The sequence below is a fragment of the Schistocerca serialis genome, unplaced genomic scaffold (genome assembly GCF_023864345.2).
Source record: "Schistocerca serialis cubense isolate TAMUIC-IGC-003099 unplaced genomic scaffold, iqSchSeri2.2 HiC_scaffold_1407, whole genome shotgun sequence".
NCBI lineage: Eukaryota > Metazoa > Arthropoda > Insecta > Orthoptera > Acrididae > Schistocerca > Schistocerca serialis.
The window spans coordinates 3,350,012-3,375,572 of NW_026047633.1; the positions used below are offsets into that span (position 1 = coordinate 3,350,012).

The 25,561-nt window shown below is 43.0% G+C and overlaps 1 protein-coding gene across 1 annotated transcript; it reads right to left on the reverse strand.

The window, feature by feature from the left end:
- Nucleotides 1-1,612: 1,612 nt before the first annotated feature.
- LOC126442791 (TD and POZ domain-containing protein 1-like) lies at nucleotides 1,613-24,731 on the reverse strand. Its single transcript, XM_050090826.1, has 3 exons — nucleotides 24,059-24,731; nucleotides 19,690-19,836; nucleotides 1,613-2,000 (listed from the first exon to the last, which is right to left on the reverse strand). The coding sequence occupies exons 1-3, from the start codon at nucleotides 24,619-24,621 to the stop codon at nucleotides 1,613-1,615; spliced, it is 1,098 nt and encodes a 365-aa protein (XP_049946783.1). The 5' UTR covers nucleotides 24,622-24,731.
- Between the last annotated feature and the right edge of the window lie 830 nt (nucleotides 24,732-25,561).

Consider the following 25,561-nt stretch of genomic DNA (forward strand, 5'->3'; position numbering starts at 1 on the left):
TTTGGGGAGTCGCCGCTTTTTTAGGACGCTCTAGCGCGGTCACCACTCGCCGTCAGAAAATCACTGCTGATTGCCGCATGTTGTAGAAGAGTTTGTCCAATTTAATTTTGTGTTGGGTTGTCAACTATGAGAAACACGTAGTCTTTGTGAAATAAATGAAAATCTGAGAAAAGTCGGAAAATTTTGAGGCTTTCGTTGTGAAGTCGACATACTACAGGGCAGGAAGCACGAAATTTGGATTTAGGAGCCCAAAACATGTGATTATGGAATCGCTGAGAAAAGATGTACTGCAGTTTCTTAGCAATTGGTATTTTTGGTCATTGCACGCAAGGTGGCTCTGGATAGTTACTGCTAGATATTTTACGGTAGGTGACTTACTGTTTCCAGCAATTTGTGATCATCAGTGTAATTGTACAGTAGTGGATTTGTTTTCCTGTGTATGCACAGTGTATTACATTTATTTATGTTGAGGATCAACTGGCAGAGCCTGAAGTATTCATCAATGCCGTGGAGGTCGCTCACCAAGTCAATACTGTCTCCTGGCGCCGCTGCTTCCTCACAGAGAATGTTGAGGAGCTTCCGTGTGTAACGCCGCCACATGAGGGCCACAGAAGCTCTTGTTCAGAATGCAGTCTGCCGCTTTGGTCACACATGCACGCATGGGGATGCCAAGTCTAATTGTATCACAGCAGACAGGGGAATGAATGTTCCAAGTGTGGTCTGCTTCCAAAGCGTGTACAGAGACGCAAAAGTGTACTTTGGCGAAACTGCCGTATACTTCCAGTGATGGCTGCATGTCCCACGTGATTGAGTGTAATTCCTTGAGAGATGGTAGTTTGTTCTGTAAGAGCAGCAAGGGAGGTGTTTAGGAGTCTAATGATTTTAGGTGGTTCTTCAATTCTCTTTATTTGAAGGTGAGCTGGCAAGAAGGCTGCAGATGGTGTGAGCATGATGTGGTGTGAGCACTGCTACCAATGTGACATTGCAATTAAACACGAAAAGTACTTGTGCAGTGCACGCACAGAAGTGAATTCAGTGTGAAGTCCGAAGCGAAGATAGATTCTAACTGAACAGCTTATATGGCAATAATATGAGAATGGTGCAGTTCGCAGTGATGTAATGTAGCAACATAGACACTGCTAGCAAATAGTTTGCAGTAATTAGGTAATGTAGGAGACTGGTGGAAAGAACTAACATTAACACACAACAACCGGTATTCTCGCATTTGTGTCTTGGAAGAGATTGGGTGTTTACGTTTCGAAATACAGGCGGTTGTGAGAGACGTCGGCTGTATTCTTGTAAGCTGTTTGAATATTGTATGTGGGACGAGAAACACAAGAGAGAGGGAGAGAGAAGTGGAGTTTATGAATGGAGTATTTTGCAATTGTTGCCGAGCTTTTGCAGAAATTGCTTGTGAAATGTTTTACAGAGTGAATTCTCAAAAGGAAGGTTTGTCACGTTGGTTTACAGATATCTCCTGTTGTTGCAGTAGTTGTGGTGTTACTGGAGTAATTGTGTAGACTGCAAAAGATAGAAATGAATAGAGAAAGCGATCTTTTTTTTTCAATTTTTTATTTTAATATCCTATACAATGAAGTACTACTGGCACGTATTAATGCTGTGTTAGCATCTCGACGATCTCGTGATGGTTTTCCTCCCTGGCGTAGTCCAGGGGGGTCCTCCCACCATCAGTCCTCACCCCCCTGTCGGCTCCGGCCTGCAGCAACGCAGCCGCCACTTCTGCTTGGCCATTCCATGCCGCCCAGTGCAGCGGCGTCTGCCCCCCCTGAGTCCTGGCGTTGGGGTCGGACGCCGCAGAGAGCAGCAGCCGCACCACAGCCGCGTGGCCTCTCGCTGCAGCCCAGTGCAGGGCGGTCCACCCGCCCCCGCCCCTCGCCCCCACGTCCGCCCCAGCCGCGAGCAACGCCCGCACCTCCTCCACCGCCCCCTCCTTAGCCGCCTCTATCAGCCTCCTGGCTCGCTCCTCCTCAGAAAGGCTCCTGCACAAAACATCGACACACTTACTCTCTACTATCGAGACACACACACCAAATGAAAGAAACTAACAGCCGCAAAACTGCCAACAATTCTGAATACACTTCTTCCGAGCGACAAGTCACAAATCTAGAAATCTCGCTTCTGCGATACAGGTTAACCAGCGTATTACAGACAGATCCACAGCACTAGCCCATAACCAAAAACTTCACCCATCTCCCATTAAAAACAGGTGCACTCCATCCCCTAACAAATACATTTGGCACATTCCCTCATAGTTCACTCCACAGATCCGCCTCCTTTCACCTCGGCATGCAGTTGCGACCCAATCCTTCATCTACTTTCAAACACACCCCTAAAAGTACCTTCTCTGGGTACCAATTCCTTCTGTCACTTAGGAAGAAAACACTAGAAACCACACGCATCTGTAAGTACTGAAATACAATTTCCTCACCAGACAGCTAAGTGATTCAGACAAGTAACATGGAAATTTCCTGACATACCGACAAAAGATATAAAAGTCACTGCTTCGTACACAATAAGTTGGTCGACATATTTCAAATACAACAAGGGCACCGGGTCGGCTCTCCCTGACACACACACACGCACACACACACACACACACACACACACACAAACTACCCGCTGCATAATAATCGTCACATGTGCTCATATAATCATGCATGCAACAAGAGATACATCCACTGCAACATTCATTTCCATCTGCTTACACACTTTGCAACCCACCATATGGTCTGTGGCAGGCGGTATCCTGCACAACTACTATACTCAGTCATGTTAACTTTCTGCAACTTTTTGCATTTTCTGAAAATTCTGGACACAAAATAAGTTACACACCACTACAGAAGGCGTAAAACTTTACATTTATACTTAGAAATGTCTAAGTAAACTTAATGTGTACACCAGCTACGCTGCTTCCGAGTAAAATTTCTCTTTCAGTTGTAGTACAAACACTTAAACCCTAACTTTAGACCAGTCTCAAAAAAGTACTGTATTTCCTGTATCTAATGCAATGCATAAATTAGATCATGCCAGAAAGAAATCAGGTGCCTGTAAGAAATACAAACAGAGTGTTGATTCATTATCGCATGTACACTTACAAATATCAAAATACTGGTATAGATCTGGCATTGCTGAACTTTAACCAATGTCGCGGGAACCTCTCCCCACAGCTGATGCAAGTTAAAGGCTGATCCCAAGCGAGAGAGCCAGTAAGAAGCTCCAAAGACAATTGAAATACCAACTAGAAACTACAGACCTAATAAAACTGCTGCATTCAGTACAAAATAATCAATGTAGGTGGAGCAGCAACCATATGAAACAATAGTAGTAACTGGTACATATAAAAAAGTTCTCAACTGACTGCAGTCATCTGCTTTTTCCGTTCCGCTCCCAAGTAGAGCGAGGGAGAAACGACTGCCTGTATGCCTCTGTACGAGCGACAACGCCTCTCACCCTATCTTCACACGCCTTGTCTCAAGTGTACATTGCCGGAACTAGAATTGTTCTGCAGTCAGCCTCGAAAGACGGTTCTCTAAATTTTCTCAACAGAATTCCTCGAAAAGAATTTCGCCTTCCCTCCAGTGATTCCGATTCGAGTTCCTGAACTTTCTGCACAATACCTCTGCGTCACTCTAAACTACCGGTAGCAAATCTATCAGCTCAGCTCTCAGTCCTATAGCTGTCTTCCTTTAATTCTACCTGTTGCGAACACCAAACACTCTAGCAGTACTCGAGAATAGGTCGCACCAGCGGCCTACATGCAGCCTCATCTACAGGCCAACCACACTTTCCTAAAATTCTCCCAACAAACTAAAGTCGACCTCCCGCCTTCCCTACCACATTCCTCTCACGCTTGTTCCATTTCATTTCGTATCGCTTTGCGAAATCTCGCTCAGACATTTAAGCGACGCCTCTGTGTCTAGCGGAACACCTCTACTGCTGTTTTGTTTTTCCTACTCACCTGCATCAACTTACGTTTCTCTACATTTACAGATGGCTGCCATTCGTCACACCAACTAGAAATTTTGTCCAACTCGCCTTGTGTCCTCCTACACTCACTCAACGACGACATCTTACTGTACACTATGGGACAATCAGCAAACAGCTGCAGATACCTGTCCACCGGACCATTTATGTATACAGACAGTAACAGCGGTCCCACCACCCTTTTCTGGAGCACTCCTGCCTCTGGCGAACGCTCGCCACTGAGGACAACATACTGGGTTCTGTCACTTAAGAGCTGAGGTCCACTCACATACATGGGAACCTATTCCACATGTTTTTATATCCTCTTCTGTGGACATGTACGAATATGTTATTCAGAGGTGATCGATTAGCGCACCACATCACAGGAAAATCTGCACAATGCAAAGAATTGCGATCTTTGGGGTAAAAATTGCTCAGTCACCTCTACTGCAATCACAGATTGTGTTAAACAGTCGGAAGGGAAAGAACTGGGGGCTAATGTTGCCTATCACAATAAAAGGATTGTAGTTTACACAAAAGACAGCCTTGCCGCTATTGGACGCATCAGAAAGGCGACCGAAAATAAACCACGCGGTTTGCCAGAGCCGCCAAGAAAGTGCACTACGAAATTTGGAGTATAAATCCATCATTGCAAGCAGCTTCTCAAAATCGGTAATTTGATCAACCATAGGGACTTTTGTATGGCTAAAAAAATAGTGCTGACATTACACAAATTAGTTGTTGCCGTAAAAACAAAAGTAAATTATTTTCCTTGGAAGAAAGCTGTTTAGCGTAAGACACTGCATGAAACGCGATTTACTTGCAACAGACCTCTAAGTAAAGAGAAGGTCCCTCTAGAGAGAAGTCATTACTGACTGGCAATGCAAATACTTGATACAAGTCAGGAAATTAACAGAACTCTTTTTTGTCGACGAAACTTGGGTGGTGAACCAACGACATTCCTCTTAGAAGACGGTGACAGGGTCGTGACGTTGGCACCAAAATGGACAATATGACAGTCCAAGCAACAGCGGTGAATGTTGAATCCAATACTTGGTTTATTTATTAGTCTACATCAATGTCGTCTTCACCAAAATATTTCGCATTACATATTATACATTAATTCCAGTGCTTCTTCCAATGCTTAAAACTATTCTGGTACAATCCTTGCAGTAGTGTTTAGTTCTCTCAGAGGTGCAGTTTGAATCTCATCTCTTATGTAAAAGACAGCTCTTTAAGGTTTGTCTTTATTTTTGGGAACAAAATGTCACTCATGGAGCGAACGTGGGGCCAAGGACATCACTACAGTATTGTTTCTAGCCAAACACGCACAAGCACGCAACGAACTGTGAGCAGGTGCGTTATCGCAGTGCAGAAGCAATGAATTGTTCCGCCACAAAGCCGGACACCTTTCCGCGTTGCTTCAAGCCATCGGGGTTGAGCTGGTGAGAAGATCTGCCTACTGGCCGTTTCATCTTGGGACAAGGAGTCGTCGTGCACTGTACTGTCAAAACCGAAGATTACCGTCAGAAACGTGACATTCACATTTCACTGGTCTCGGCCATCTGTCACCGAGACGATCGAGTGTTGGTTTACGCATCGTTTGGTTTAACTCTCAGTTCGTCTTCTATTATGACCTTCTCGTCATCCTCATCTTCTTCTAAAGGTTTGTACCAGTCGTAAACACCTATTTCACTCTTAGTATACTCACCAAAAGCAGTATATAATATTTCTAAAACCGTGATGCATTTTAATCCGTTCTCATAGCAAATTTTAATACAAATGCGGTAACCCATTTTTACAGTAAACAAATAATCGCTGATACTCTTAAAATACCAGTAACCTTTCTAACACCTGACACCACACTAAATAACCGATTCGCATAACGTTGTACACACAATGACAAAAAGGAAGTAAGAATCTGAGTAATAAAACGCGTGAAATGGCGAGTTTCCCGTATCACAAAAATGGTTGCGTTTCAATCCACCCAATCAAGGGGAACTTTTACCTCAGAGGAAACACAATGGAAGAGCAAGTCTTCAATTGTCCGGTATAATTGCACCACATTTCGTTTATAATTGCTTCGGAATATAATCCATACATTTAGGAGGGAATTGTAGATGAAAATGCATTCAGATGAACAGGCATTCGGTTCTGACGTATATTCGTAATAGATGTAGCAACCCTGGCTTTTGATTTCTGTTCCTGTGTTGATGTAATTTACTCCATAATGTTGTGTTTCGGGAGGTGGCTATCGTCTGCTGTCTCGCAGTGGTGCCAACTCATTTACCCAAAAATGGACACTGCGCGGATGGGCCTGCACAGTGCGTCGCCATCGATTTAAGGCGCGCACCGCGGAATCGCCGGCACGGCATTTCGGAACCGAGGCATATAGGAAAAGCAGGCCGGCCATTCCGGCCCCAAGCGAGTAAAAAAACTCGCAGACGCCCTCGCGCGCCTTGACGTCACAGAGAGGAGAGGAGGCTGCAGCGCCGAGCATTCAGTTTTGAGACAGCCACGAGCAAGACTCGCTGTAAGTGTGCCGTGGCACATTGCATCAATAGTGCTCGGACGACGACTGACGCTACTTATCACGTGTTTCCCAAGGATGAGCACTTGCGACGTGAATGGATAGTTCGGTGCAAACGCAAGGACGAAGTGAATGCGGAAACTGCACGTGTGTGGTCAGCTCCTTATCGGCCAGAAGATTATGAACAGGATTTGAGAAATGAGCTTCTGGGCTTACCTTCAAGAAAGAAGTTATTACCAGCAGCAATCCCCTGCATAAATATTCCGAACTGGCGTGGACAAGAAATTGTGGCAAGCGGTGATGCAAACGAAAGGGTAAGACGTCTGCACATACATAACACTTTCAATAATTGAAACTGAAAAATTACCGTAATTCAAACGAATTCACATAAATGCAATGCTTTTTGACGCATTACTATACTGCTTTACGGGAGTGAATGACTCGCTATATTGTACAGGCAATAAATAATGTTGCTCAAGTGTATTTGCTTTTCCTCCTGGATATAAGAGCTACATTTGTCTTAGAAATAGCCGTTTCTTTAAGTATTCTCGATATGTTGACTATTTTAAAGCTAGTATATAGTTCAAATGACAAAATCAGCATATTTCGCGTAATTTGTTTACATTTACTTCTGTAACAATAGCTGATGCTGACCAGTTGACTTCGCAGCATAGTGGTATGGTTTCTGACTCCCATGTTGGAGGTTATGGGTTCGTATACCTGTATTTCCTCTTACATTGTATTTTTACATTTTATCAAACTAGGCTGTTTTAGCCGCTTATGCCGGTGATATTTAATCGCTTTTATCAATTGATCAGATTTTTTGTGAAAATTAATGCAATTGCATAGTACTTGGTCAAAAATTTTAGGAATAGTAGGCCTACTCAGTAAATAATTTTAGGAATAATAAAATTAAAATTAAATTTATTCCTTAGGGATCCGGAAGTCGTGCACAACGCTGTGGAGCAAGTAGTTTGCAAAAGCGAGCTTTGACGGCTTTAGAAACTGTGTCACCGAAAAAAAAAAAAGAGTCGACCAAACCACACGTACAGATTGCGTTCATGCACCCACTGAACTAGTGAATAAGAATTTGGAAACTAAGGAACTGAGGGCCGAGATTGAATGCACAGAAAGAAGCGGCACCAAAAAATGTGATGCAGCCTTACGAAGTAAAACGAACGATCTCCGACGTGTTCTTTCGCTGAAGCGGGCAGAAGAGTCATCTGATACGAAAGAAAAAGTCAAATTGCACAAAAGTGTAAATAGTGTATTGTCAAAGTGTTTTACACCGGCACAAATAAGATGCCTATTAAACGAAAATAAAAGGGCAAAGTGGAATTCGGAGGACATTGCCCATCCATTAACTTTAAGAGCTCTGTCACCTAAAGCATACACTTATTTGCGAAAGCGAGAAATTCCTTTGCCTTGCAGGGCAACCCTTCAGAAACGGACGAAGGAATTTAAATGCAGACCGGGTATTCTTTAAGATATCCTGTGTTCATTGAATGAGGGGTCAGGCAGACGAGTGTCTCTCGCACCCTGCATTTACATTGATGCCACCCTTACCATCTGACACTCCACTGGGAACTCCTGAGGACGTGATTTTGAACGTGGCTCAAAATTTTGTCTTTCTGCGCTGCAGTGCATGGCAAACGATTCTGAAAATGTGTGCTCGCTTCATCAGGTAGAATACTAACGGTATTGAATTACCAATGTATGATTTGGCACGATACGAAATTATACTGTGAACGAATGTATGGGTTTTCTTCGGTGCACCACACCTGTTAAAGTTATTACGGAACCGTTTCTTGGATACAGGCATTACGCTGCCTGATGGGTCCAAAATATCTAAGGCAGCTACACAGGAACTTTTAAAGCAACAGGAGAGTGACTTAACGGTAACACACCACATTACTGTAGCGCGCTTAAACGTGACTCGACAAGCAAGGCAGAATGTACAGATGGCAGCGCGATTATTTTCACGACAAACAGCTCAGGCTTTGAAGTGTGTTCTTCATGAAGACGTTGAAAGTAATTTTATTGAAATCGTTAACGACATCTTTGATGTCTTGAACTCTAGAGATCCAAAATATGAATGCTCATTCTTGTGTAGTGGGTTTGGAATCAATCTCTCAATTTGAGAAAATACTTTGAACAGATTCTTAGATATCTGTCCAACAATGCGCGTTGGTGACAAAGAAAGAATGTTGCCTTTCCAAAAAGGTTTTATAACTACAATAAAATATCTCTCCTTGGTTTTTTCGAAAGTATGAAAAGTGTGTAAGTTAGCTATATATTAACTTGTAGGCTGAATCAAGATTGCCAGGAAAACTTTTTCTCTAGAACACGAGAATTAGGTATATTTTTTAACAATCCTACACCTATTTAAGTAAGGAACAGGGTATGTCTCCTTATACTGACAGGTAATGCAAGTGATATTTCTCTCTCTCTCTCTCTCTCTCTCTCTCTCTCTGGGAACACACCAGTTACTAAAGAATTAAACACGGAATCTTCCCAGTGTGACGTCGACCCGGATCCTGCATCCCTAAGTTTCATTACCAGTGACCTCTGTGTATATGTTGTTGACGAAGCGCCACTATGAGAAATCCCAGAAACTGAATGTGGAAGAAAATTTAGCGACATGTGGTAACAATGGGGGACGACTCTAATCTCAAATGTTCTTCCAGATGCGGCAAAATACATTTCAGGCTATATTGCATTTAAGTGCCACAACATTGATAAATCACTAGGCTTTCCAGCAGCAAAAAGTGAAGGAGATCATGCTGCAGACTGGATATCAATTACATCTCGTGGTGGTCTTTACACTCCAACGCCAGCATGGGAAAACAACAGTGTTGCTGTTTGAAGAAGAATTTGCTGCTTTTCATGGAAATGGGGCGTGTAAACAAAAAAATGTCGTAAAGTCTCTGTGCTCTATTACAAAAGACAAGTTTCCTGAGGTTCATGAACCAGTTATTACTCTTTATGTAAAAACGTGAACATTTGTAAGGATTAGGCATCTCAGTCAAGAAGCAAAGTTGGAAGCAATGAAGAAATGTGCCGCATAGAGGAAGCAGTTATGGATTGCATCGTCGTCTGGTAAACGGCAGTAGAAACAGACTGCATTCGTATTTGCTTCTTCATCAAACAAGCGAGTTATTTTTCAACTTATTTATTTACTGTTAATGTGTACAAAACCTGTCATGCCCCTGGTTTTGACTTTTACAGATGCGTATCGAATGAAAGCAAAAGTAAAATGAACGAGTAACATGGCACCGAGTCTGTGGTGCGGCACATTTGCCGTGTAAGCATACGGCTGCGCCGCGCCAGGGTCCTCGTCCTGACGTCACGCCGCTCCACGCAATAGCAAGTGTTTTCGCCTAAGCACTGAAAGATAGAGTGTCGTGAACCCCAAGTATGTCAAATGATACGTGCCAGACCACACGACGACGTATCATCCAATGTAGCTTGTCCAGTTCATCTCCCTCTCTCAAACAGCCATTCCAAATGTGCCTAGCAGTCGATGGTGTGCAATTTGACTATATTCTTAATTAAAATGTAAAAACACACTTCACTAAGGAAAGTATTTAGTTTGTGGATGACAAGGCATCAGTTGTTTTGAATAAATGTTTAGCTTATTTAAAATCTATTCCGTTTACGTACAATTTCGACTAGTTTCCGATTTCTAATTGACAGCAGATCTTTTGCGCTGTAGAACCACCCGGGTGCTTCCAGGCAGAGACAGGCTGAGCTGACAGAAGGTCATGGGATAGCGATATCTACACATACAGATGGCAGCAGTATCGCGTATACAAGGTATAAAAGGGCGGCGGGTTGGCGCCGCTGTCACCTGTACTGAGGTGGCTCCTGGGAAAGGCTTTCCGACGTCTTGATGGCCGCACGGCGGGTTCTAACAGACGTCGATTGCGGAATGATAGAGCTTGCCTATGACTTGATATTTTTAAAATGTACAGTATCCGATATATCGACACAAAATAATATACCGTTATCTGCTCGCCATGTATCGAGGAAAGTATGGATATATGAGCGCAAAATCATCAACGTGCCTGCCTATAAAAATATGGGCTGCACGTTGTAAGTACACTCCCGGTTTTAGAGCTGTTCGTTGGAGTATTGATTTATTATTGGATACTCTGTACATCAACAAGCTATCCCCCTCAGAGCAAGAACTGAAAGGAAAACGACGGATGTTCACGCCTCCCGACAACCACCGTGCAAGCTGCGGTAACTGCATTTAGGTGGCACACTGAAAGGTGTCTCGTGGGTCCATCGTTCGGTATCGTCACGAATCGGATTTGTCCGCAACACTTCACGTCGACTTCCCTGCTTTTTCGTTTCAGCAAATGCCAGCGACCCTGCAGCTGTAGCGCCAGAACTGGGTCGTGAATCTAAACGTTTGCCATTTCTGTTGGTAGCGCTGGGCGCCGATTACGCCAGCAGTTCCCTCAGTCCACTGCAGCGACCAGTTTTGTCGTTTAGATTTTTGTTCATTTTCAACGTCTGTTTTTGAAGAATGTCGATGTGAAGAAAGAGCACACTAGTTTCGATAAAAATTGTGTAACGCAACTGGTGTCCTGTTTCTTCGCATTTGATATTCCATTCAAACCGCCCCTCCCTCCGGGGCAATGGGTGTCACATATACTTGCCTCACATAGTCAAAATTAAACACTGGACCTGATGAAAGTTCAAAAAGCGACAACACTCCTTTACACAGTGAAAGTAAAAGTATGCCTCAGTACAAATTCAAAAAAGCAACTTCAATATTTTCCGAAAACTGTGAAAAAATCTAAATTAGAGAGACTGTCTTTAGTTGCCGTGGCGAGAAGACGTATTTCTAGTGATGCAGAATGTTGTCTGAATAATACACCACTGGCCATTAAAATTGCTAAACCACGAAGATGAAGTGCTACAGACGCGACATTTAACCGACAGGAAGAAGATGCTGTGACATGCAAATGATTAGCTTTTCAGAGCATTGACACAAGGTTGGCGCCGGTGGAGACACCTACAACGTGCTGACATGAGGAAAGTTTCCAACCTATTTCTCGTACACAAACAGCAGTAGACTGGCGTTGCCTGGTGAAACGCCGTCGTGATGCCTCGTCTAAGGAGGAGAAATGCGTACGATCACGTTTCCGACTTTGATAAAGGTCGGATTGCAGCCTATCGCGATTGCGGTTTATCGTATCGCGACATTGCTGCTCGCGTTGGTTGAGATCCATTGACTGTTATCAGAATATGGAATCGGTGGGTTCAGGAGGGTAATACGGAACGCCGTGCTGGATCCCAACGGCCTCTTATCACTAGCAGTCGAGGTGACAGCCATCTTATCCGCATGGCTGTAAGGGATCGTGCAGCCACGTCTCGATCCCTGCGTCAGCAGATGGGGACGTTTGCAAGACAACAACCATCTGCACGAACAGTTCGACGACGTTTCCAGCAGCACGGACTATCAGCTCGGAGACATGGCTGCTGTTACCCTTGACGCTGCATCACAAAATGGCTGTGAGCACTATGGGACTTAACTTCTGAGGTCATCAGTCGCCTAGAACTTACAACTAAGTATACCTAACTAACCTAAGGACATCACACACATCCATGCCCGAGGCAGGATTCGAACCTGCGACCGTAGCAGTCGCTCGGCTCCAGACTGTAGCGCCTAGAACCGCACGGCCACCGCGGCCGGCGTGTTTCCATCCCAAACATTTCCCCACTTCTTACCTTTCCAAGTCTTGCATGTCATCTTGGCGTTCTATATTTTTCTGCTTTGTTTCACATTCTCTACGGAGCATACGGAGTTTGATATCAGCATGTGCTGCATTATTAATACTATTATCCTGGACACTAAGTATACAATTCGACACTGTCGATGATGTTTTCAGTGTGCATGTAGCACATGTAGGTGTTTGTCATCTTATATGTAGCGTTTTTAAAATTTTTTTACTTGTAGGTATGTACTTCCTGTGCTAAATTACGCGTTATTACCCGCATGATTTGTATGCACGAAAATTGAAAAATTTCTGTTTGTTGCCTGCCCCTGATATAATTTCAACACTAATTCTCTCTGTCTTCCATGACTGCGAGTGGAAATGGGTGTGCTTCTGTTGCCTGCCTGAGGTGCAGGAAGGTTTTAAATGTTCAGTGGATTCCAAAGTCAATCAAATCTGCAGCTGATTATCTTGGTCAATCAAAGCAGAAAGTACTTGAATCTCTATACAGGAGGGAATCAACATCTACATCTACATGTTTACTCTGCAATTCACACTGAAGTGCCTGGCAGAGGGTTCAATGAACCTGTTTCATACTATTTCTCTACCATTCCACTCTCAAATGGCGCGTAGGAAAAAGGAACACCTCAATCTTTCCATTGGAGGTCTGATTTCTCTTATTTTATTATGTTGATCATTTCGCCCTACATAGGTGGATGTCAACAAAATATTTTCCATCGGAAGAGAAAGCTGGCAACTGAAATGTCGTAAACAGATTTCGCCGGAAAGAAGACAGCCTTTGTTACAGGGACTGCCACACCAACTCGCGCATCATATCAGTGACACTCTCACCCATATTGCGCGATAACGCGAAACGAACTGCCCTTCTTTGCACTTTTTAGCTGTCCTCCGCCAATCGTACCTGGTAAGGATCCCACACCGTGCAGCAATATTCCAGCAGAGGACGTACAAGTGTAATGCAGGCTCTCTTTGGTAGGTTTGTTGCATCTTCCGAGTTTCTGCCAACAAAGCGCAGTCTTTGTTTCGCCTTTCCCACAACATTATCTATGTGGTCATTCCAATTTAAGTTGCTCGTAATTGTAATTCCTAGGTATTTAGTCGAATTGACAGCCCTTAAATTTGTGCGATTTATCGTATACCCAAAATTTAGCGGATTCCTCTTAGTACCCATGTCGATGACCTCGCACTTTTCTTTGTTTGGTGCCAACTGACACTTCCCGCATCATAAAGAAATTCTCTCTAGAAAATTTTGTAATTGGAATTGATCGTCTGATGATTTTACTAGACGGTAAATTACAGCATCATCTGCAAACAATCTAAGGGGGCAGCTCCGATTATCACCTAGATCATTTATGTAAATCAGGAACAGCAGAGGGCCTATGACACTACCTTGCGGAACGCCGTATATGACTTCTTTGTTGACATCTCTGCGAGGAAATCAAGAATCCAGTCACACAACAGAGACGATACTTCACACGTATCAAATTTGATTAATACTGGATGTATACATGGACAAGGAAAAAAATTCCCGGATTTTTCCCGGATTTCCCGCTTAAAAATACACTTTCTCCCGCGTGAAAACACTTTTTCCGTCTTAAGTGACAGTATATTTTCCCTCGGAAGTGCAAAACTTATCAATCCTTTGAATGGTTATGGTTTTGGACATGGGCTTAGAATTTCCTGGCACTTTAGAAAACGAAACTCAGGGAAAAATACACGTTTTGGAAATATCTTTCATGTCAGCAACATGTACGTTGCGTATTTTCGTATTACGACAGCACGCATTGGAATTCCACCAAACACCGCATGTTACTTTCCGAATCACAGAAATCGAGATTGCGATGCGCTTTTGTAAGCCAGCCACAGCTCATGTCACGTGATCTCGCCAGCTCATGACAGCGAGTATTCAGGGCATAGGACGCGTGACGTAGTCAGCCAATAGCAACACCCCTGTTAAGCAGCGGTAACACACGAGTTAACGGCTTACATTAACATACATAGTGTTGCTACAAGAGAAGCAAAGCTTCCACATATAATATTGGTCACTAAAGTTAATAAGCTGCAAGAGAAGCTAATCTTTCGATATAATGTTGATTTTTGCGCGTGTTACACTTTAAGACACATCACACAAATGTGGCAGTAAAATTTTTAATAATGACATAAATGTCTGATCTTCAGGGTTCGAAATTCTTCTACATGGTTTGTCATTAAAGAGTTGATTTTTAAATGGAGTCAAACACTCTGTGATTTGAGAATTTCATGGTACAGCCTCGCGCATAGTCCAACTTACGTTAAAGGATATTTACTTTGAAATTAACGCTTTTCAAACCAGCATTAGCAATATTTTTCCACGACCTGCTGGAAACAGGTTCGTTCCAGCAGCTGCCGGAGAGCGCCAGGTAAGAGGCGCCCCGCGCTTGCGCAGCTAACATGACGTAGGAAGCCCGTATGTGCGTACGTGTAAAACATTGAAAGATCTTACATTACGTTGTAAAAGCAGTAAGACGTCACAGGGTACTCCAAGAGATCAGAACTTCGTGAACCATACTAAAATGTGCACATTTAAACTGCTACTTAAAGCGCACATTCGTATGTCCAGATTCACACGTAAATTTTCTTGGAGTACCAGTGCTGCATTATCTCATGTTTGGTTCATTATTATGGAATAATGCCATACGTGCTAGAAGATGAAAACTTGCACTTGAAATGCAGCGACCAGTTGAAACTAGCCAGTACTGTGGAATTAAAAATTTCGTTTCAAATACATTGGATGCCTCTGCAGAAAAGGTTAATAAAGGCCAAATTTCTTTAGCAAACAGACAAAAATAACTTCATTGTTCTGCAAGGCGATTGGTGCTTGATGTCAGAAACGTGGAAACAAAATAAAATCTGAAACTAATAATGTATATTTGCCTTCAGTAATTATGTGAATGTATTTTAATTCACTTGATACCTCCCGGCCAAAGATATCCGTTTTGCTTTCATGTGACGCGAGAGTAAACGAAGGAGAAACAGGAAAACCACTGAACGTCAACACGGGCCACGTGGTGACTGCCCACTGTAGTTCAGACTTCTCTGCGCATCAGCCTCGCATCTACGATATTTGCGAACCGGTCAACACCAAAAAAATCGAATTTTCGAAAGTACCCTAGGGCATCTTGTAAAACACATCATTCTGAAAAATTTGAAACAAAAACATACGTGTTCGAGAAAATATAAGACATGTTATATGGTCTGAAGTGTGCCGAACCGCAGTGCCACGCCTCTTCGTACAGCATTCTCCTATCGCACGTCACTGTATTTCACTCTGTGGAATTGAAACGGGTATATTTTGTAAGCGATGACATTAAACTATATTCAGGACTGTGTAAATAGAAATGTCCTGTGGTGCCTCTCCTGCTCCCAGTCAGCCAGTTTGACAGCCTGCCCCTCTTTATTTTTTTAAAAAAACTCGCCATTAATAGTGGATGGGATTATTTGTAATCGTGAGAACAAGAACTCTTCAGAAAATTTGGACTCTTTATTGCCTAATAGCTAATAACTTCCTGTTTTGTGTGACAAAAGTAAAATATAGGATGCATAAAACCAATATAGACAAGAGACAAGCAAGAAAGTACACATTTCAATACTTACCTCCTAGCATTTTTTCTCTCTAATCTGGCTACAGCTTTAAATGGCATGCTTTGCTTTCTGCACAAGAATCTATTACCTCACCAAAGTTCGCCAAACTTTTTGCTGCATGAAAAATCGAAATTTCGTTATCTAATACTGAAAAAGCTGTTAATACAAATTATACCCAAGATTGGTGTTTTCTGGATCTGATCACGTCTATTTTGTCGCTGGATGCTAAATAAAAAAACAGGCCTTTCTAATATTGTAGCAAATTTTGTAACACACACACACCAAATTATCGAGACTGTTTTGACACAAATGGTCATTTTTAAAACACGATAGAATGTAATTCACTAAGTACCAATATCAAATGCCTATTAGGCCTACAACAAGCAGAAAGCTTTATGTTAGGAAATAGTTTCACATTTTATTCATGCGCACCAGTTTCTCAAGCATGAGATCGGAAAGTAGTATTACGAAATTCTTATATAAATTTGGAATAGTCTCGTCCTTCCATAATTTGTGTGATGTCCCAGTTTATTCTGCTTCCTCGTTCTAACAATCTTGTCATCACCAATTCTGTGGACATTCCTGCTACTGTCAAAATTTGTTCGCCGATTAACTTCAGTAACCCTGCCAGAATCACCGGTTTAGTTACCCCTAAATTGTTCTGCCATTAGGCGTTGTTACAAATTCGTACAAAACGTTTTCTGCGTTACTTCCGAATCACAACTTAAGCGGCTGCTAGCCGGGGACTGTACAACTGGACCTTACTAGTGTAGCAATCTGGGCAGAAAGTTTCTGTCAAAATTTCATTTTCTTGGATACAACGAGAAGATAATACGTAATCTTACCCACTTGTTATTCCTGCAGTCGTTTATTTCCGTTCTGGTAGGCTGAATCTATGGATTTCGCTACGAATTATAAGAAAGCTGAACATTCGAAAACCCAATCAACCACATAATCAGACAGCGACTGGCATTCATCCGTTCGGCTTTACTCCGCTCAGCTCGTACGGCCCCATCCCCTTTTGTCTGCAGAAAGTTTATTTTCTAGATGCGATTAGGATTCTCCTGACAGAGACATCACGTACACTACGCACGCATTCAAAAATCAACTTACGATTCATTCAGAAATGAACTTAAAATGTTTTCAGAAACCAACAAGGATGCGCTTCAAAATCATATAAATGATCGATAGATCAACGTGCGCTGGATGCTAGGCGCTTTGTGAAACAAGTTTTTTTCCTTGAGAATATGAATTTGGCGCCCCCTTTTCCTGGTACCATCTAGCTGCTTGCTGCGACTGCTTGCACAGCGGAGAGCCACATTCCTGTAGCCAGAAGCGGGAGAATCTGCTTCTCAAACGCGACTCAACTGCGCATGCGCATGAGCTCGCTCGTAACTGCTAACACGAATGTAGTGTAAACAGTTGTGACTTCACGGTCATCGGAGGGAATTTGTTGTTATGAAGTATTGCACAGCCTTCCCAAAGCCTTTGACACGTTTTGCTGTTGGCAGACGCTTGCATGAGGACTGTGTCGTCGTCGTACGTGGCGCATTTCGTTTGCATTTTAAGTTATTTTGGTTTTTTTTCTCTCGTTAAGTTTCATTGTTGCAGTATTATTCTGCAGTTGCGGGATACAATAATATCATTTGTTAGAGTAATGGTTCTTGCCAGTCAAAATTACAAAAATTTAACTGAAAACTAAAACAATGAAAAATTCCCATAATTCTAAAAAATTCCCGGGTTTTTCCTGGTTTTCTCCCGGATGAAAAAGTTCCCGAGTTTTTCCCAGATCTCTCGGTTGTCCCGGGTCGTATACACCCTGTAGAAGATGAAAACGTGCCCTTGAAATGCAGCGAACAGTTGAAACTAGCCAATAGTGTGGAATTGAACACTTTGTTTCAAACAAACTGGCTGCCTCAGCGGAAAAGATCAATAAAAGCCGAATTACTTCAGCAAAGCGACAAAAGTAACTTCATTGTTCTGCAAGATAATTAATGCTTGACTGTCAGAGAGGTGGAAATTGTATTAAAATCTGGAACTAATGACATATTTTAATCTTCCATAATTGTGTGAACGTATTTTAATTCACTTGATATCTCCCAGCCACAGAAACCACTCTCTTTCATTTGACATGACAGCAGTGAACAAAGAGGAAACAGCAAAGTCACTAAATGTGAACACAGATAACCCAACCCCCCCCCCCCCCCGGTCCCTCGAGCGCTTGAGATAGGGCGTCAAAAAATGTTCATTTTGTAGAGCATTTCTTCCTGAAGAGTCCTATGCATAAAACATGTAACTTCGAACGAAGAAATTTAAGACGCGTTATTTGGTCTTAAGTGTGCTGAAGTGCAGTGTCACGCCTCTTCACACTGCACATCACTGCACTTCGCACTGTGGGACTCAAATGTGTATTTTGTAACGGATGCCATCGAAGTACATTCAGGACAGCGGAAATTAAAATGTCCTTTGATTTTAAAGGAAATAACGTCACAATTAATACTGGATGGAATTATTTGTAACCGGAAGAAGAAGAACTCTTCAGAAAATTTGGATTCTTTATTGCCTAATTGCTAATAACTTTCTGTTCTGTGTGACATAAAATGAAATACAGGATACACAAAACCAGATAAGACAACAGATAAGCAAGACAGTACATATTTCTTCAATCTGTGCGTTCTTTTCTCACTAATCTCGCACTAGCTTTACACGCCGTGCTTTCCTTTCTGCGAAAGAATCTGTTACCTCATCAAAATTCGTCAAATGTTTTGCTACAAGAAAAACCGAAGTGTTGTCTAATACTCTTCCTCGTTCTAACAAAAGCTTCTCATCCCTAATTCTGTAACTATTCCTATCATTGTCATAGCTCATTCTCCAGTCAACTCTACTAACTCTGCCAGAATCACCGGTTTAGTAATTATCCAGCGATTATTCTCCGGTTAGGCGTTATTACGTGTTCGTACAACGCGTTTTCCGCGCTGCTCCCAGAATGGAACTTAAGCGGCTGCTAACCAGGAAATGTACAACTTGCCCTCTCTAGTGTAGCGACCTGGTCAAAAACTTTGTCGAACTTTCATTTTCTTTGATACAGCGACAAGATAATACGTTAATATTTCGTATCTGGATAATACGTTAATATTTCGTATCTGTTATTCCTGTCGGTCGTTCATTACCACTCTGGTAGTCTGAATCTATGGACGTAGCTATTCGCTCATCATCTGCATACCAGTCAGTCACATACACATACTACATTCACCCGTGCGGCTTTATTCCACTCAGCTCGTGTAGCCCCGTCCCCTTTTGTCTGCAGGAAAGTTTATTTCCAGATGCGACGAGGATTCCCCTGGCAGGTACATCACGTACACTATGCACGCATTCAAAAATCAACTTACGATTCATTCAGAAATCAACTTAGAATGTGATCAAAAATGTTCAAAAAGCAACAGGGATGAGCTTCAAACTCTTTTGAATAATCGATAGACCAATGTGCTCTACATGCTACGTGCTTTGTGAAACAAGGTTATTTTTCCTGAACAATACGAACAATACGTAACTACAGTTGAGTGACTGAACTGAACGTAATTCTCACTGCAAATACAGAGAACGAGAAATCTTCCGCGTATGTGCTCAATCTTCAAAATATCATAGCCAAAAAATTGAGAAAGGAGTAATGTTTAATGGCAACTGTAACCTCTATCCAAAAACTGAAGGAATCTGTATTTTATTTTATTTACTATATCGGCTGGTTAATGCCAAAATAAGCAGTACTGCGAGGGTAAGACTTGGGCACGTGTGGCAACAACTCACCGGAAGCGAGAGACGGCTGCGTCATCGGGTGGAGGGGTGTGTCGGGCAGACGTGGGAGGCGCAGCTGCAGCAGGAGACCGGCTGTGGCCGCTGTGGGGTTGACTGTCAGAGTTGGGGGTGGACCCGCCCCCTGTGGCGGTCGGCGAGCTGCACAGAGAAACACTGTGTGGGTGGGCGTGTTCACACAGGGGCTCACTGCAGGCGGTACAGCTGAGGGACTGTCCACCGGGGCAACAGAACACTCAGTGCCAACAACACCAGCCCCTCACTTAACCTGACTGTGCCACCAATTAACTGATCTTTTTCTGCACTACTTCTGCTACATTCCCCATTGGCGTAGCCTAAGATGCAAAACAACAAATTGTTCACCATGAAGCATAAACCAGATCCCAAACATAAGGGCCAACAATTTTGCTGCCCTCACAGAACAACTATCAGACAGAATTTAGAAGCAGTTACAGTCAACTGGCTGCTACTTTTGGTTGTGAGGTAATTTGAAAACTGATATATGGATGCTGAATTATATCACTGGAGGAAGAGAGAGAGAGAGAGAGAGAGAGAGATCCAGCGATAGAGAAACAAACTGATAAGTTGGGGTATCAACTTACTGTTGAAACAATATGGTCATGGATATGCAGGCGCTGTTTGATGTGAAGCCCAAGGGAATGAAGAAGATGGACAAGAATTACAAGAGCTATGCTATAAAAGTTATCGAGAGTATATTCAAAATTTGCATTTCAGTAAAGCAAATAGAACTGTATAGATGCATGTAATGTCTCCACAATTCGATTCATTGAAAAGACAGCAGTGGTGATGTGTTTCTTAAACAACAATTTTCGTGTTGAGCAGTTTGCAGTAGAGGCCACCATTAAAAGAAAAAATATGGGTTATGCAGTGTATGCAATTTTATCTGATGGACAATGTTTACAACTTGTGAAGTAACCTGTAGTCTATTGAATATGGATTTTTTTTTTTAATTGGAAAGGAAACAAAATAGACTTGTATGGAGCATATGTATCCGAGAGACAGAGGCAACAAATGATAGCTGGATGGAAACGTCACATCAATACTGACGTTGTGGGAGATATGTCGTACACCTGTAGGTGGACAGCGAATATAATCTGCTGTATCCCAGTAGCGGAAAACCTCATAGGATTCCGTGGACGACCTCTGGTAACGCCACATGGAACTTCAAAAAATACAGGGGGGGGGGGGGGGGCAGAGATTTCCTGTCTCCTTTGTAAAAGGGAATGCACGGAAAAAATTCGGGGCGATAGTTGAACAGAGACGAGAAGGAAATGTGATTGTAAGGCACAGCCTTGAGTGTGACAATGATACTGTGCTGGCTGGAGTATTCTCTTCTTGTTTGCCTCCAGTGTGCATGAGTAGCCGCAGTGCTCATAGCTCCTGCTTGACTGGATATCTCAGGGAGTCACACCCTGCTCTTTGGGGCCAGTCACCCATGGGTAGCGTCTTTTTTCGTAATCAGGAAAGTCCTCAGTCCTAGGTTTGAACCTCACCATTACTTGAATTTTGAATACGAATCATCAGCATTGGTGTCTGAAGACTTTTCCAGCATCAGGTGTCACCCTCTTTCAGCCAACAGCCTTTCCAAAGAGGGCGGAGGGGCCGACAGAGGTTCACGGCACTCTCTTTCCCTTGAGGTCTGAAACTGCTCCCAAATGAGGAAGAATTGGCAATGATCAACAACATGAGGATACAGAAGGCAATGTAAACCACTGCTTAAAGATATATAACGTCCGTCAATGAGGCATGTGATTCAGTAAGTCTGTGCTGTACAGACTCTCCATTGGCAAGACTAGTCCCCCATTCAAACCTCCAGGCGAGGAGGCACAAGGGGGAGGTGACCATGGGAGAAAAGTTGACTAATCAACAAACGGATAACGTTCTACGAGTCGTCATGTGGAAAGTAAGGAATTTGTATGTGGTTGAGAAGCTAGAAAATAAGAAAAGGGAAATGCTGAGGACGTATCTAGCTGTAGTGCGTGTCAGTGACGCGTAAAGGAAAGACAAGTAAAGGAAAGGAAAGGAAAGGAAAGGAAAGGAAAGGAAAGGATTTCTGGTCGTATGAGAATAGGGTAGTAGCGACAGCAGCAGATAACAGGAGTAGGATTCAGTATCAATAGAAAGGCAGGGCAGAAAGTGAGATACTGTGAACGGATGAGTATAGATGTTCTCGTGAGAATCGAAAGCAAACCAACAACATCCATAGTTCAGGTATACATGATGACGTCGCAAGTTGAAGGTGAAGAGAGAGAAAGTATGAGGATATTGAACAGGTAATTCGGTACATATGTGATAGTCATGGAGGGATTGAAACGCAACCGTAGGCGAAGGAGTAGAAGAAACGGTTACACGAGAATATGTACTTGATAATAGGAATAGGAGAGAAGTAAGGCTAGTTAAGTTCAATAGTAAATTTATCCTAGTAATAGCTGGTATAGTGAGGGATTGAAACGCAACCGTAGGCGAAGGAGTAGAAGAAACGGTTACACGAGAATATGTACTTGATAATAGGAATAGGAGAGAAGTAAGGCTAGTTAAGTTCAATAGTAAATTTATCCTAGTAATAGCTGGTATAGTGAGGGATTGAAACGCAACCGTAGGCGAAGGAGTAGAAGAAACGGTTACACGAGAATATGTACTTGATAATAGGAATAGGAGAGAAGTAAGGCTAGTTAAGTTCAATAGTAAATTTATCCTAGTAATAGCTGGTATAGTCTATTCAAGAATCTTGAGACAAGGGGGTATACTTGAAAAAGGACCGAAACATGGGAGGTTTAAAGTCAGATTTTGAAATCAGATACTGGACTGTAAAGCGTACCCAGGAGTAGATATAGACTCATAACGATTTAGCAGTGATGAAGAGTAGGCTGAATTTTATGAGACTCGTCAGGAGCAATCTATGTACAAAGAAGTGGAATACAGTAGTACTAAGGAAAGAAGAGATGAGATTTATGTTCTCTGAGGCTACATATACTGCGATAATTAACAGCTCAATAGTTGGAAAGAAAAACGTAGGTACAAAGACGCTAACTGCGAAGAAACCATGGGAAACATAAGAAATCCTTCAGTTGATCAATCAAAGACAGAAGTTCAAAAATATTCAGGAAAATCAGTAATTGAGAAGTATGTCACTTAAGGATGAAATGAACAGGAAGTGCAGAGAAGCTAACGTGAAATGGCTGCACGAAAAATGTGAAGAAATCAAAGAAGAAATGATTCTTGGGACGACTGACGCAGCATATAGAAAATTCAAAGCAATCTTCCACGGAATTAAAAGCAAGCTTGGTAACATTAAGAGCACAATGGGAATTCCAGTGTTAAATACAGAGGCGAGATCGGATAGTTGGAAAGAGTACACTGAAGGCCTCTCTGATTGGAACAACTTGTCTGATGGCGTGACAGAAGAACAAACAGGAGTCTGTATGGAAAATATTGGTGATTAGAATCAGATTTAAAAAGCGCTTTGGAAAATTTAAGATCAAAGAAGGCAAAAGGTATAGACAACATTCAATCAGAAGTTCTAAAATCATTGGAGGATGTGGCAAAAGGTCTATTCACACTGGTGTGTAGAATGTATGAGTCTGGCAACATATAATCTGACTTTGAGAGAAATATAATCTGCACGATTTGGAAGACTGCAAGAGCAGAGAAGTGTGAGAATTATCGGACAATCAGCTTAACAGCTCAAGCAACCCAGTTGCTAAGAAGCATAATACACAGGAGAACGGAAAAGAAAATTGACTTTCTTAACGTTCATAGATTTGTGGTCCTGGCGAAAGCGTTCGGTAATATCAAATGTTGCAAGATGTTTGAAATTCTGAGAAAAATACGGGTAAGGCAAAGGAGAAGAGTAATTTGCAATATGTACAAGAGACAAGAAGGTAAATTAACAGTGGAAGACCAAGAGCGAAGTATTCGGGTTAAAAAGGGTGTCAGACAGGGATGTAATCTTTCGCCTCTACTGTTCAATCTATATACCGAAGAAGCGATGACGGAAATAAAGGAAAGATTGAAGAGTGGAATTAAAATTCAGGGTGAAATGATATAAGATTTGTTGATGACTGATTCCCTCAGTGACTGTGAAGAAGAATTACAGGGTTTGCTGAATGGAATGAACAGTCTAATGAGTACAGAACAGGGAATCAGAGTAAATCAGAGAAAGGCGAAATTGATAGAAGCAGTAGAAGTGAAAACAGCGAGAGACTTAGCATCGTGACTGATGATCAGTAATTAGATCAAGTTAAGGTGTTACGCAACGTAGGCAGCAAAGAAACCCATGACGAACAAAGCAAGGACGACGTCAAATTCACACTAGCACTGCCAAAAAGGGAATCGTGCTTACCTGGCTTCTGCCGGTGGCTCACCGAGCATACTGCAGACTTCAATGACTTCTTGCGGGTACTCGAGCACAGCGTCCGCCCAGCCCCGCGTGGCCATCACCTGCAGGTGGTCCTTTATGAAGGCGACGGCAGCCCTGGTGGCGTCCGGGCTCGAGTGCCTCACTGCCGTGACGGCCGTCGCCGCTGCGGTCTCGACGGCCAACTGCGAGATCAGCTGCCGCTCGCAGGCAGCCTTCAGGGCCGACAAGCCGTATTTGTCGGCCGCCGAGAGCAGCTGGGCGGCCGTGTCGGGCAGCTGGGGGGCCTGCAGGGTATACGTGTAGGCGACCAGGAGCTTCAGCACCGGGCCCTCCACGTCGTCGATGCTCACCTGGCCGCAGCTGGCCTCCAGCATGTCGTGCGCGAACATCGCTGCGAACACGGGGCTCGCGGCCGCCAACACGGCCCTGTGAGCCGCCACCCTCGTCTCGCCCGCCACCAGCGTCACCAGGGCGTCTTCACCCCCGTCTAGCAGGGCGGCCAGGGCCTCGGTTGTGGTGTTCTGAACCTCCGTAACTGCCGACATGGTGGGTGGTCCTGAAACACAGTGCCACTGAGCAGCCCTCACACTGCACCCTCAACACTTGTACGAGGCGCATGCATACCTGTATGAAACAGCAGCTGTGAAAGTGTTGTCCACCCTAAATCAATTGCAGCGTCACCAGTTTTCTTCAAATGACAAGGGTCCGTACTGCTTCGTGATTACCTACAGTTACTAACTACCAGAGCGGTGCTACGATAGACTGCTTTCACCTTCTAAAAATGTTATCGTTCTCAGTCAAAAGATGGTTTATTTTAGCAAAAAAATTGGCAAAGCAACAAACGTCTTTCAGCCCTAAAATTACAGGACTTATATTTAAATCGAAGCTCGTGGCACCTCTGACAAATATTTTCTTCCTCCTTATCTCAACTTCCTCAGATCCGTGACACCTGATCAGAAGCAATGTACATGTCATGCAGAAGTCAGTTTCCTCGGTGAATGTCTCAGGGTAGGGACGATTAAACTTGACCGGCTGCCTTGACCGAGTGGTTGTAGGCGCTTCAATCCGGAACCGCGCGGCTGCTACGGTCGCAGGTTCGAATCCTGCCTCGGGAATGGATGTGTGTGACTTCCTTAGGTTAGTTAGGTTTAAGTAGTTCTAGGTTCTATTGGACTGATGACCTCTGATGTTAAGTCCCATAGTGCTCAGAGCCATTTGAACCGTTCTGAACCACTGTAAGTCTAAATTCATTAGTAAGTTTAACTCTATTTTTAACAGATTGATATCTGTGTCTTCTTTCTTAAGAAAAAGATTCAGCGCCCACCTCCGTGGTAAACAATGCTGCATAATACAATCATAAATCATGTCGCCATTTTATCCGAATGTTGCAAGCTATGGTGTACCCAGGTATTTCCAGGTTGAGCAGTTTAGGAATGAAACTCGTTGCCTCCATTTCCAGAACGTGTGTTATGGAACTTTCGCACA

Coding starts and splice junctions, on each gene's coding strand:
- LOC126442791 (XM_050090826.1), bottom strand. CDS start 24,621: ATGTCGGCAGTTACGGAGGTTCAGAACACCACAACCGAGGCCCTGGCC. Junction 19,837..24,058: donor GAGCCACCGGCAGAAGCCAG/GTAAGCACGATT, acceptor TTCTCTGTGCAG/CTCGCCGACCGCCACAGGGG. Junction 2,001..19,689: donor GCAGCCGTCTCTCGCTTCCG/GTGAGTTGTTGC, acceptor TGTTTTGTGCAG/GAGCCTTTCTGAGGAGGAGC.